This window comes from Carex rostrata, chromosome 2 (assembly GCF_964058835.1).
Source record: "Carex rostrata chromosome 2, lpCarRost1.2, whole genome shotgun sequence".
NCBI lineage: Eukaryota > Viridiplantae > Streptophyta > Magnoliopsida > Poales > Cyperaceae > Carex > Carex rostrata.
In genome coordinates, this window is record NC_135919.1 from 8,141,206 (window position 1) to 8,155,346 (window position 14,141).

Consider the following 14,141-nt stretch of genomic DNA (forward strand, 5'->3'; position numbering starts at 1 on the left):
CTCAGGGGGTGAAAACGGTATGAATAATATCCAATCTGTATTCGATCCGTATTCAAAAACTTAGATGTGAATATATAATATCCGAATATCCATGCAAATAAGAATACTAATGTGATTTTACATTTCAATTATCCGTATCCAAATAGTAGATATATACCATATATTTTAATATATATTATAAAAAATATATTATTCACTATTATAATTAGATAAAGATTACAAACTTTAATATTTTTTATATTTTTTATATTATTTTAATAAATATCCAATCTGATCCGGACTCGTATCCATATCCAGAAAATGAAAATAGGGATATGGATATGGTTTTCACCACTATCCGCTCCGTTTTCACCCATCTCCATGTAAAATGTCACAAATTCGAAATCCAAATAAAAAATTTATTAAATAATCATGTAGCTTGACTTTCAACCTTTATTAAAAAAAAGTCCTAATCAATCTTTCTTGCTCCTTGAAAAGATCGATTAAACATACTAGTCTTACCGAGAGGAAGTAAATTTTTGATATTTGTTAATTACATATCAGCACAAATGCTTGAATGTCCGGTGAGAACCAATACATACAACCAACAAAAAAAGGAACAATACAAAACAGTGTTATAAAAAACAAAAAGCAATATCGATTAAAGATTGCAAAGAAAAAGCAAAAAGAAAAAACAAGAGAGAAGCTCTACATGGCAACACAATTTGATTTTAAAATGCAATTGGTTCCCGTTCAACACTCACCTCTCAAATGACCGCACAATTGTGGAAGAGACAACCCTTCAGAAGATGAAAGTAATTCTATTCTATCTATCTATGAAATTCCTGTAGAAATGCTGGAAGTGGCATAGATCTCCAAAGAGTGCTCAGGTACATACGTTAACCCTGCAGTTTGGAACTTCATTAATGCCTACTTTCTACTGATAAGAAAAATATACAATTATAGAATAAAGAATTATGGTTTCATTTGTCAATGAGCTAAAATATAACATAGAGATCTATATTGGCAAACAACGATGAGTCTCTCTCTCACACACACACAGACTCATCATTGTCTCAATACTCTCGAGGATTGGTCTGGTTAATACTGGATGGTTTGATACCATGAACACAGGTATGCGTTACCACAATAAGAGTTAACTACTGGTAAATAATCGACCAGTAACTAGATAATTTGTTAGCTTTGCTCTGGGGCCTACATGCTTCGGAAAAAGTTTCATCTTCTGTAACCCAAAATTTTATCTTCTTTATTCAATTTTGATGGAAAGAATAATTCGAAAATTGTTCATCAAGACGTATTCACACCTTTCTCCTTGATGCTAATTTGAAGAGTGTTAAGAGTAATGATCCCGTCTGTTAACGGTAGCAACTCCAGCTTCACTGTAGCACTTGATCGTGCCGGAACACACCTAAGCATAACCACCAGACCAAAATATGTAAAAAAGAAAAACAAATAGAAAAATATCCTAACTGGTAAACCACAATTACATCATTAATCAGTTGGAAATTCCATGACTAAACAGAAGCAAATACCTATCTTGCCCAGAAATTAAATACTAAGAAAATTTAAAACAAATTACCCAAGAGGAACAGCACTCTGTAACCAAAGATGGGAACAGCTTGCCATACTATTGCCTTCATTTGGAGATTCAGTAGAAAACAAACTGCCAGCTGGTGTGGTAGGTGATGAGTTCAATGGAAGGACTCTAGGAGAAGAGGCTGATGGCTCTGGAGCAAGCACTGTTAGAGTTAGGTCTTCTGCTGTGAGATTTGTTGCTTCCAGAGTTAACACCTGTAAGTTGGAACAATTGTATTTGAGAAATTACGTAGCTTTCGGTGCCATGTCAGTAGGCTAGAATACTGGCATGAACTGAAATGCACGATACTGGCATTATCTTAATTATCAGTTAGATTAGACACTTCTTAATCCCCATGTCTCCTTTTAGTTTGACTTTTCACAACCAGGAGAAAATAGGCTGAGATAGGTTAATGACAGAAAGGAGGTTAGCTGAAGCATATTTAGGCTCAGCTAGACAGGATTGAACAAATTTAAGATTTATTCTGTGAGCCATATTGAGGCTTGAAAATTTTATCCTGCTTAAATGGGCCAAATTGAGGCTTGGCAAATTTTAGAAAAATGCTATCATCTTAGTCAGCTGATCAGGTATGCAGCCCAGGTAAATTTTGGTCAAGACGGAGTATGTAGCGTTGTAACACTGCCAACTAAAACTCTTGAAATGATATCAAGGGTATAATGGTCACTTTTTCGTAGGTTTTGGTGCACAATCACCTGAACTGGCAATTGAGGCACTCTTGCGCTTTGTCGCACTGCTTGATTGTGCGGCTCAGATGAAACTGAGATCATAACATCTCTTGCAACACAAGGCCGCCAGCTCGTTGCTTGCTTGAAAAATAGCTTCGATTCTGAGAGAAAATTATAAAATAAAAAATCAGAAAAATAATACACATCCTAATATGAAAAGAATAGCAACAATAATAACAACTATTGGATCCAAACTAGGCACGGTGACCTAAATCAGGAAAAATGAAAATCAAAGGCCAACAATGAGCTGAACCAAAATTGAGTATGAATTTGAAGCACGAAGGGTAATTGAAATACCTGAAATAATTTTACAAATGTTGAACAATGTCAGGGACTCATGATTAAATTGTTGAAAACTATTGTGCTAGTCACTGATGTATGATATTTTATGCAGACCTGCCTGAAAATAAAAATACAAACAAACATTTACCAGAGTAGTTGCAGCGGTATGATACCAATATTGCGTATTGGTCTGCACTAGAAGAAGTGGCTGTCTTGGGTTCTAAAACCTTAGACTTCGGAGGCAGATTCCAGGAAGAGGTGCCCGGCCGAGAATTTGACAGAGATGGGGTTGTCTCAATGCCTCCCTTTGTATCTCTATGCAGTGTTGTTGCTGGCTTCAGAATGAAAGAATGCTCCTCGCCTCTCCTAAATTTCAACAGTAATTTGAACAAACATACAATTGGAATAACTATTTACTAAACTATTAGCTATCTGCATAACACTTTATGGGGTAGTAGCATTACTAATGTGATTAGCAAACTTGTTGTCAGTATGTACTGCACAATACATGTGGCTTCAATTAACTATCGTCAAGTTCAACTAACTATCAGCCATACTAACCTTTGTTTTCACCAGATTTACAATGGAGAGGGAGATATAACCTTATTCTAAAAAAATTATAACGGGCAGGGAAGATATCACATCCTCTACCCTCCAAACATTCATTTGTGTAATTCCAAAATAGGGTGCAGAGGTAAAAGAATTTCAATCACGTCCTCCCTTAATCCAACTCCCATCCCTCATCTCTCGTCCCTCTATTGTGTATTACTGAGTCTAAAGAGCAATGATTTTGATAACCCGCATAAAGGACATTACTCAGTAAGTAATATAACACTTACACATAGTGCCATTTATCGGCACATCATCCTATGTTCAAATACTATTGCCCTGTAGTTTATATCTTGACTTTATAAAGTTCCCATCCAATAAATGTGTCACTAATAAACAAACAAAGCCCTACATTATGCTTGATTTTGACATAAAGTATAAGCAACTACCATGTCCAAAAAGAACTACAGATACCACAATACACCTGAACATTTCCAAATATGCAAACACCACAAAAGAACCCTAAAAACATACCTAAGTGCGAGATTAGGCAAGCTGTGGCCATCCCCAGCCTCAATGCTGGCAATGGGAAGGGAGAGGGGTTTGCTGGTCCCAGTACCAGACCCACCTTTTGAGGTCTCCTCAAAGACAATGGTTAATGCATCCACATATATTATTATATCTGTTAAATGTTCAGGAGCAACATTCTGCACAAATAAGGCCACATGAAACAACACATCAATCAACTAGTTTTCCCTTTAATAAATACATGAAATGAAACTTATAATTTGAGAAGGTACCTTGACTTGTACACAGAGCAAATTCTCAGTGGTACACTTGGCAGCAAATGAATGGACCTCCACTGGCTGAACAATCTCAACCCGCCTCCGCCATCTCTTACCGGGTAAATACACCCCCTCTAACCCCGCCCGCACTGAATACCTCTCGGTCTCCATCATGACTCCCCTGAAGGAGAGCTTACTCTCCACGCTCTCCCCTCCCTTACTGGACATGTCCAGTGAAACATTGTCAAACTCCTCAATGTTGTTTGCACTGGAAGGGGGTGGAGCAGCAGTTATTGGAGGCATGGTATTGGTTGGCATAGAGTAGCTCCTGAAGTTGCTAAAAGAGAAGATCTGGGAGGTGGGGGAGCCTGAGAAGGAGGGCTTGTGAGTTATAGCAGGTGGATTTACTGGAGATGAGAGGGAGCGCGGTGGGGCTAGTGTACGGTCAAGAGGGTGGAGCCAGGTAAGGAGCTCATGACACGGGTCAGGTATGGGACATGGGTCAGACGAGGAAATTCCAGTGTGATTTGGCCACTGACGCTTCTCAAATTGGAGAACTTCTAGTATCGGGTCAGGTATTGAATTAGTGACTCCAACATTGACCCGCAATAGAACCTGCATCATTACAACAGGTAGAGATGTTCTGACTCAATGTAAATTAGATGTGTTAAATAATAATAAAAAGTGTGTTTTGCTATACAAAAAAAAAAAAAAAAAAATTGAGGGCACTCGACATGTAATTTAGGTTATTTGCACAATTGAGCTGGAATTAAAACATGGATACTGTTCGTGTCCACACTTATCGAGGAAGTTGCACAACAAAAGTTTACATCACATTTATGCAGAAAAGAAAAATAAGCTCGAGTAAGGATGACATTTTAGATGGTACCAAGTAATAGAAAGAATTAAAAAGAAAGGGTTACAACCCACAAGCATACCACTACATCTCCATTACTTAGTAAGAAGCACTTTGCTGCATCTCTTGCCACTCCACCAGCTGTTGTACTGTCAAAAAAACCCTTGTCAGAGACAGCATTGCACGAGCTCTCACCTCGCGGGGCCCGTTTCTTCCTGGACCAGAGGGGGTCATCTGATTGTGCAATTCTCGCAAAGAAACTTGAGCTTCTGAATCTCTCTAGAATGTTCTCTGCCTGTTTCTTTTGATCGTCTGTCTGAGAAATTGTAGGTGGCAACACTTGGCCATTGGTCTCTTTATTTTCCACTCCATCAGCCTCTCCTGGAGCATCGCCATTTTCCTTACTGAATTAAAGAAAAGGCAAATTCAGTTGAAAACATGCAATTCTGAAACTGGAGTTGGAATTGCAAAATAAGTGAACAGGAAATAAGGAGTACTATATCAAACTTTTAGTATATTATCATTATTTTTTTTTTTCCTTTGATGGGTCCGTAGTCCTTGCTGGAGTATGCAGGCACAAAGCACTATTGTGATCCTTGAATGTAAAAGTGGAAAATGAAAGAAATTAAGAAAGAAAAAACTTTACGTAGAACTTGTAACAATTTCTGAACTATCCGGTGTATGCTTGGCTTGATGCACTCCATTTGAAGCAGACTTCTCATTATGGCGAACTAGAGAAGTACCAGCTTTAAATGGAGAGATTGTTTCAGATTTCAGTGCAGAGGCCGAAAGGCATACTAGTATGTGAACCTGCTCTCCTGATAACAATGGCAATTATTAGGATTAAGTGCCATATTACACACATCTATGGCCTCATGCAGAAAATCAAAAATTGTTCATCTACTCAAAAGTCAAAGCCATTCAAAACCTGGGCATTGCATAAGGAGACTTATTGTCAAGACCAGATTACAATAAATTGATGCAAATAACGCCATTAAGCCCAATGCATGTGCCTATAAGCAGATATCATCAGCATATAGTTCCTCATGTTAGGTATGGTTAATTGTTATTCTATTTAAACTCTCTCTCCCCTCACCCTCCCCTACATTTTTTTGTGTGTGCAGATTGGATTTTTTGGGAGGATGTGTGTGCGGCCAATGTAATGACTAAACAGTTTTCAATATGCTCAGAATAAATTATAAGAATCAACCAGTTTTAGTTGCAACCAGCAGTAGTAAGCTAATTGAGAAATGATTAGAGCTTAGGCACCAAATCAAAAATAAGTAGCGAACATAATTAGGATAAGAAATAAGAACCTCGCAGATATACTAAATCTAGAGAACTCATGGGACAGTACAAACTCCATAGAAAACGGTAAAGGCAGCAGACACCATCTTACAAAAATGTTGCTTATTTAAAAGTACCTGGAAAAATAAAAGAACGATCTAACGGTTGCAGTTGAGCCATATCACACACCTCATTCCAATCCTTAGGGAGCTCCTCTAAAGCAAAAATAAAAAAATAGTTATTTGAGTAGCACAAATACACCAACCCATACCCACATACACACAACTTCTTCATACAAGCAAGTACAGCTATGTTTCATATATTACTTTTCTTATGTCATTTTGATAGGCTTGTACTACTACATACCAGTAGCAATTGATCACTGAAAATTTTTCCTTCTCTTCTTCACTTTTGCAGGGGGGGCACCAGGGGTAGGGCGATTTCGGTTTATGGTTACTTTATTTCTGTTTAATCGTATATTAGGTGGTAAGATGAGGTCAAAATGGATTGGATAGAACATATAAGGCAATCAAGTTTAGTATCAGTATGGATTGAAGGTTAACTTAGGTAAAATCGGTCCTGATTACCCTGACAGGATCATGACACCACCTGGTACAAAATAGGCCATGGTCTGATTCTCTTATTAGTTTGTTCTGTTTATTCAAATAAAATTTGATGGTAAGCTGCATTCAAATAAGTAAAAACTAAGGCTAACTGAAGGTCAGATGATGTGAAATTGAAATTAAGTAGAAAACTCATTGCACTAGTGAACAATGGTTGCTAACTTGAGGGTTGCCCATGGCTAACTAGAGGAAGATAGAGTACTATATGGAATTGCGATCCAGCCATCCCCATCTAACACATCAGCATGCTTTCCTTCTAGAAGCTCATTTCTCAAAGCAGGTTGTCCTGATGCCATGTCAGAAGGTCCATCACTGTCACTATCCCCTTGACCTGGTCCAGGGAACGGGTCTTCAGCAGCAATCAAGCCCTCTAGTGTGGCTGCCTGTTTGCGTACGACGTCCTTGATTGGCTCAGATTCTGGTGCAATGGGTAGCTCCGGTACTGCAGGTTGGGTTCGATACAAGAAATTCATCTATGTTTTGTTTGGTTTCTCTACCTACGTGGATGAAAAGTAGAGACAGTGTGACTAGTATATCATTAAAATCTGGTAATGGTATGACAAAAATGTAAATCTTTCATCATGGATTTCCTCTTTTAGAAAGCTTAGTTAGATTGACACAAGACCAAACCTGTTGCAATAGTACTGATCAGCAATGCTACAGATGAACAGTTAAGGACCAGATAGTCAATCAAGCCATACTTCAATCCAAAATAACCCAATTTTAGTTGAAAAAACAACTATATTATATATTGTTTAAAAATGTAATGTCCTAGGAGTTTAATAGGAATTAAAATAAATGGGACATAAGAGTGAGTAGCTAATTGAAGGTGTTTAGAATAATTAGATAATTAGGTGGGAGATAAGAGTGAGTAGCTGATCAGTACTATTGCTGATCGGAACTCAAGCAACAGAAAAGCAAGTACCAAAGTGGAAGAGAGAGCAAACTAACCAGATACCGTGACTGGAGTAGTGACACCGTGGCGGTCCTGGTGAAGGACTGGTGGCGGAGTAGTGAAAGAGACGGAGAGAGACCGATCGGGTGGCGGAGAGAGAGATGGAGTGAAGTAGAGAGATCGCAAGCCTGGTGGCGGAGGAAGCGATCTGGTGGCGGAGTGAAGGAGAGAGAGAGAGCGATAGAGAGATGAGAGGGACAGAGGGAGGCGAGAGCGAGAGAGAAATGAGAATGAGACGCAGAAGAGCGGCTGCTCTGGCTAGCCAAAACGCTTGATTCAATTTATTGTATTAAAATTAGTTAAGTCTCCCTGCCAATGGGATTGAAATATTATTTTGATTACTTTCTTTAGATGTGATTAATATTTATTTGATTTTGTTATAATGTATTAATCAATAATGAGAGAAACAAAAATCAATAAATTCAATCAAGGTGTTAATAGATGGAAACACAAACAACCACATCAAACGGGGCCACGGAAGATCCGGAAATGTATCCTCTGAGATATCCCAACTTTTGCGTGACGCGTGTCCAGTGCCTATTCGGGGTGCTGTAGAGGGTCAGTATTATGTGTGTTTTGAGATTCGTGTGGAGCGTATTTAAACGGTTGGAATTTTCCATTATGTCACGCGAAGTTTGAGATATCTCAAAGGATACGAATTCGTGGAGAGAAGGGAAAACGCGTGGAGACTTTGTTGAATTACTATGGGGTTTTTCATGTGATGGATACATCTTTAATTAAATTTAGAGTTTTATACACTTGACAACATGAAACAGGTATATAAAATCAAAATTATTTATTAAAGGCTGAGATTGAGATCTGTTTTGATAAGTGGCTGAGATTTATAGAATGAACAGTTCAGATTTCCTCTTGACAAATAGAGGGTTGGATCCCAAAAAAATATACGTGCTATTATAGTAGTCAGGATATAAGCCCAACGAGCTGCCCGTGGGCCTGGAGTTAAGCCCATACCTTGCCTGGCCCGTCTTTAGGCCCGACCTTACTTAGCCCATTACAGAGTCGGGCCAACCGGATAAAAGACGGGTCGGACAGATATTAACAGACCTCCGGACAAATCAGACTTTTTTGCCATCCCTATCCGGAAATGAGGCACACCAAATGGTGCATGTACAATTTTACACATGCAATGGCGAAACCTAGCTAGCTGGATGATATAGAGGTGGGATCATGTGGTCCCCATCCTTCTTTAATACTAAAAAATGATTTCTTCATAATAAGTAATTATGTTGAAATCATATTATGAGCTATTACCAAATTAATACAGTGGTAAAATAATACCAGTGAGAGGCAGTGATGTTAGTATGTTACATGCAAGTACGGGTGGAAAAAAAGCTCGTAGCTCGTGGTTCAATCGTGACTCGCACCTGACTCACTCGCTAACAACTCGATCGTTACTATACCGAGCTATTAACAAACCAATTCGCCATTAGCTCGGTCCAGAATTAACAAGTTCGAGTTGGGGTCTAACTTACTCGCCAGCTCGCGAGCTCGCTCAGCTAGGCATCAATTTGTGAATTTGTATGCATTTTATACTGTCCAACTCGGTCCAGCTCAGTTCAGCTCAGTCCAAAAAATTTGTAGAATTTATTTTCTCCTTAAAACAAAATTTAACCAAACCCAGCAAGCCAACTCTTTAGCTCACGAGTTAGTTTGGTCCATCTCATGATGATTTCAAGCTGAAAATTCAGCTCGGATCTCTGAAATTAACTTGCTCGTGACTTGAATGGGCCAGCTCGTAACGAGTTTCAACTGGACACAACTCGTTGAGTTTAGTCCAACTGAAACTCGTTGACACCCCTACATGCAAGCCTTGATATTTCAAGATGAAAGATAATCTCTTTGTATCTCTTTTCTCAAAATAATAATAATAAATGTAGTAGCAATAGTGACACAATTAATGGTACTTTTAATTGTACTTTTTATAGCGCACATCATTATGTATTTTGAATTTATATATGTATGTTCAAAATTTAAACGGTCAATTGAAACCACTTACATAGCCTCCAAATAAAATAGATACTTAGGATGCTAACATTTACATTTTCTTTAACTTTTTTAACTATTTTTAGATAGATAAAATATTACTTGATTTAAATATTCTGAACCATCCGAAGGTAGTGATTTTTTATCTATCTAAAAAATAGCAAAATATTCTAAAATAAATGTATAATTTGATCTCCAAATAAATATTTACATGAAGATATACCATTACCACACTCCTAATAATAATAATAATAATAATAATAATAAGAGTGAGTCTATAGTACTATGCATATCACGGGTTGGTCCGTAATACATATCAATATTTTTATTTTTAAAATTCTAACGATTGATTCGAACCGCTCAACATGATCCCTATATGAATATGTACTTGCAGACCAAATTTTATATTTTTTAAAATTTGTTTATTACTTTTTAAGATAGGTAGAAAATCACTTGATCTGAAAATTACGGACCATCCAAAAACAGTGATTTTCTACTTATCTTATAAAATAGTAAAAAAAATCTAAAAAATATAAAATGTGATTTGCAAGTACATATTCATATGAAAATCATGTTGAACTGTTTGGATTGACCAATAAAATTTTGAAAACAAAAATATTGATCCGTATTACGGACCAAATCGTAATATACATAGTACCATAGACTCACTCTAATAGAGTTAATAATAACAAAAGAGAGGATTTTTGTGGAATTGATTTATTTGGTCATAGGGTCCACCGGTTCAAAGTGTTGAGATTGAAAGGGAGAAGGAAGGTGCATGTGCACGAGCACATGTCTGAATCAAATGTCGCAATATGGGTTCGAAATCGGTACTCTTTTTGTCCGTGCCTGGTACGATCATGGCCCCTTGGTAGGGACGACCACGTCCTGATTACATTTACATTCAACTATTCTAGCTCTTCTCTCTCACAAAGAGACATTAAAATGCAAGTGATGTTTTAAAGACAGAGCATGATATGGGGTCATATCGGCTGCTCTGTTTCTCTCCGTATAAATAAAGGTGTTCAAATTCTTCCAGATTTACAAATTAAACCTTCCTTCCTTTTTGGAGATATACCTACAACAGTAACTTGATAATATATGTACAGTTGTATATACAGCTAAAATCGATAGATTCTTTCCAGCACCACACTCAGGGGGTGAAAACGGTATGGATAATATCTGATTTGTATTCGATCCGTATTCAAAAACTTAGATGTGGATATACGATATCTGAATATCCGTGCAGATAAGGATACTGATGTGGTTTTACGTTTCAATTATCCGTATCCGAATAGTAGATATATACCATATATTTTAATATATATTATGAAAATTTTATATTATTCACTATTATAATTAAATAAATATTACAAACTTTAATATATTTTATAGTATTTTAATAAATATCTGATCTGACCTGAATCCATATCTGTATCTGTATCGGTCTGATATTCACTCCGTATCCGTATCCGAAAAAAAAAAAGGAATATGAATATGGTTTTACCACTATATATTCACTCTGTTTTCTTCTCTATCTCCGTGCGGAATGTAACAAATTCGAAATCTAAATAAAAAATTTATTAAATAATCATGTGACTTGGCTTTCAATCTTTATTAAAAAAAAAGTCCTAATTAATCTTTCTTGCTCCGGTTTGACTTTTTTTTGTGAATGTTATTTTTTATAAATGTCAATCGTGCTTTGTGTAAAGTGTGAAAATGTAAAAAAAAAAAAAAAATGAAACAATCAACCACTTGTAATTTTAGAGATTAATGACTTGTGAACAGTGGCGGAGCCACAGTACCACACGGGTAGGCAACTGTCAACCCTTGAAATTTTTTTTTTTCTTTTGGCTAGGTTTTTCGATGGGTCCTGCCTATCTTTGGATTTGATTCTGCCTATCTCTGGATTCAATTCGGAGTAGCGATTGTCAGTTCATATTTCATAAATGATTTGTGAGTCGTTTAATCTAATTAGGAAAGAAAGATATTTTTAAATCTTTGTTCCATTCGGCAATACACCTGCAATTTGGTAGGTGAGCGGAGGCAGAAAGAAAATTATAGAGGCGATTCGAATCCGAACTCGTTTAGAAAAAATATCTGAATCCAATTTCTGTCCACCCCTGGCTCAAATCCTGACTATGCCACTACTTGTGAATCAACCGTTGGTAACTCTAGAGACTGATGCTAGAGGTTGATGTGGTTGTACACTATTAGTGGGTGAGTCCACAACAAAATTGCTTTGGTCGATGATTAGATCAAATCCTTTTTGTCAAACACGATAAACTACGGTGGAATATGTTGGAATAAGAGATGACTTCAGACAGAGTAAATTAATCCATCTAAAAAAATAGATTAACTTGTTCGCATTATTATTATGGTTAGCATCATTATTATTTTAATATGGAATTGTCTAGTGCTACTGATGTTATTTTATGATATATTATTCAAAAATAAAATTAAAAATACATTCTGGAGATTGAGTTGATAGATAAATTAAATTAACTGTAACGTAATCTTTGTTATCGTTTGATTTACATTTTCACCTATAATTTAGTATGTTGTATTCTAAATTATGTAATGTTACTTATTTAATACTAAAAACCTTTTGTAGTTTTAATTTCTAAATTATGTGCCACTATGTAATTTGAATTCAGTTGTCATTTATTTATAAATTATGTAATATTATTTTTAAAAACCTTCATTTGTCATTTTTTGTCTACGCAGTAGTACATTATTTACGTTTAATTTTTTAATTATTTGCCCTTAAGTATGAACTTAGTGTTTGTTCATCCAACTAGTCTCAAAAATGCACTAATGATAACATTATGATATAATATCTATATATTTTTTTTTATTTAAAGTTTGTAATTAAAAAAACTTTACTAATTGTTATCAAACACATTAGACAAAAAACGAGAGAAATTGACAGGTAGTTTCAATGCCTTTGAAAGACCAAATAACAAAAAAAAAAATTGCTAGCCATAAAAATATACCACATTAATTAAATTGTCATTTTTAAATACAACAATATACAATTCAACAATTATTTAAAATCATAACTTAAGTCAAAAACTCTAACCAAACAAGAATTGTTTAAGTTATAACTAAACTGTAAATCAAGAATAACTTGAGCTATCTTAACTTGGAATAAGCAACCAAACAAGGCCGAAGAGTTTTATCTAAGATCACAAAAAGAAAAGATTGAATTGAATAACATATAAAGTAATTTAATTTTGGATGAAAGTTGAGTGTGCTACTTTCATTTCCGGGGTACATTTCCCTGCTAAGTGTTTTTAAGGAAGTTGTACTACAGGGACAGCAAGGCCATGATTGCATGATGCATGCATCATTCATAATCATCGATCGCTGCTCCTAGCTGTTGCATTATATCCATGATCAGAGAAATTGCCATATATATAGATACACCCCTTTGGGCCCCCTTTTAATTTCCTACAGTTGGCATCCCAATAGTAGAAACAAGAAAGCCAAGGCAAGGCAACGCAGTAGTGCTAGTGCCTAGTGGGTTGATCATTTCAAAAGGGTGCCGTGCCACCAATCCAGTCGCCTACATTGACTTAGTGTTTACTAGACGGGTCGGGCTGGATTGGGTCCCGTCCGTCCGAATCAGTCCAAGTCACGGTTCCCACGGTTCTCGGATCCAGTGAGTCTACGGGTTAGTTAGGGTCGGGTCTGGCGGGTTTCATTTGGGGGAGTTGGACCAAATTCATGTTAGACCCTTGGTTTAAAATTAGCATGAGTCAGTCCGGGTCTGTTTTTTTTTTTTAAACAGTAGATTGTTTCTGGCCGAAACAACACTGTTTTTGGCTGAACCAGGTCTATTTCTGGTTACTGTTTAGTCCAGACTGTTTGGTCCGGTCCGGGTTTTGACAGATCTCAGGTTGGGGCTAGTCGGGTCGAGAGTTTGAGCGGATCGAATTTTTGAGAGTCTAGTTCAAAAAACCGATCCAAATTCTTGTAAGACCTGACCCTAAAATTGGTCCGGACCGGTCCGAGAGTCTAGTTAGAATCAGACCGGTTCGGAAGTGGTCCACGGTTCGGCCGGATCGGGTCTAACCCGTCCGAGTTTTTTCAATTCACTACATTTGACTAATCAATGATGACAACTAATGAAAGATGGTAGATGTGTCTTACCTGCCTGCTTGTTTCTGCATAAAAATCCAAATCCCAAAAGGCAAAAAGCCCTTTATCCAATCTACCCTGGAAATAACTATTTCATTTGCATTATTGCTTTGATGGATCATATCATAGCCTTTTTCATCATTAAATAGGATAACATTATATTCATGTTGCATTTTTATTTATTATTTTATAGTGAGAGCAGAGTAGGCAACGTGGCCGTTACAAAATCTCCCATTTTTATCACCTTTTATTATAACCGAGAAAAATTGAATGTCAAACACATGACATATTCATAACAAGAGAGAAGAGACAGAAGTAAATTATAAACAAAGAAA

General features: G+C 36.6%; 1 protein-coding gene across 2 annotated transcripts; it reads right to left on the reverse strand.

Moving 5' to 3' along the window:
* Window positions 1-478: 478 nt before the first annotated feature.
* On the reverse strand, window positions 479-7,792 carry LOC144572639 (uncharacterized). Of its 2 annotated transcripts, XM_078322291.1 has the most exons (12): window positions 7,656-7,792; window positions 6,907-7,201; window positions 6,219-6,296; window positions 5,441-5,612; window positions 4,877-5,198; window positions 3,954-4,553; window positions 3,688-3,860; window positions 2,753-2,970; window positions 2,290-2,423; window positions 1,580-1,791; window positions 1,305-1,408; window positions 479-884 (listed from the first exon to the last, which is right to left on the reverse strand). In XM_078322291.1, exons 2-12 carry the CDS (start codon window positions 7,175-7,177, stop codon window positions 814-816), a joined length of 2,355 nt encoding a protein of 784 aa, XP_078178417.1. In that variant the 5' UTR covers window positions 7,178-7,201; window positions 7,656-7,792; the 3' UTR covers window positions 479-813. The 2 variants fall into 2 exon arrangements, with proteins under 2 accessions (XP_078178417.1, XP_078178425.1); XM_078322299.1 differs by lacking the exons at window positions 6,907-7,201; window positions 7,656-7,792 and adding an exon at window positions 6,448-6,571.
* Between the last annotated feature and the right edge of the window lie 6,349 nt (window positions 7,793-14,141).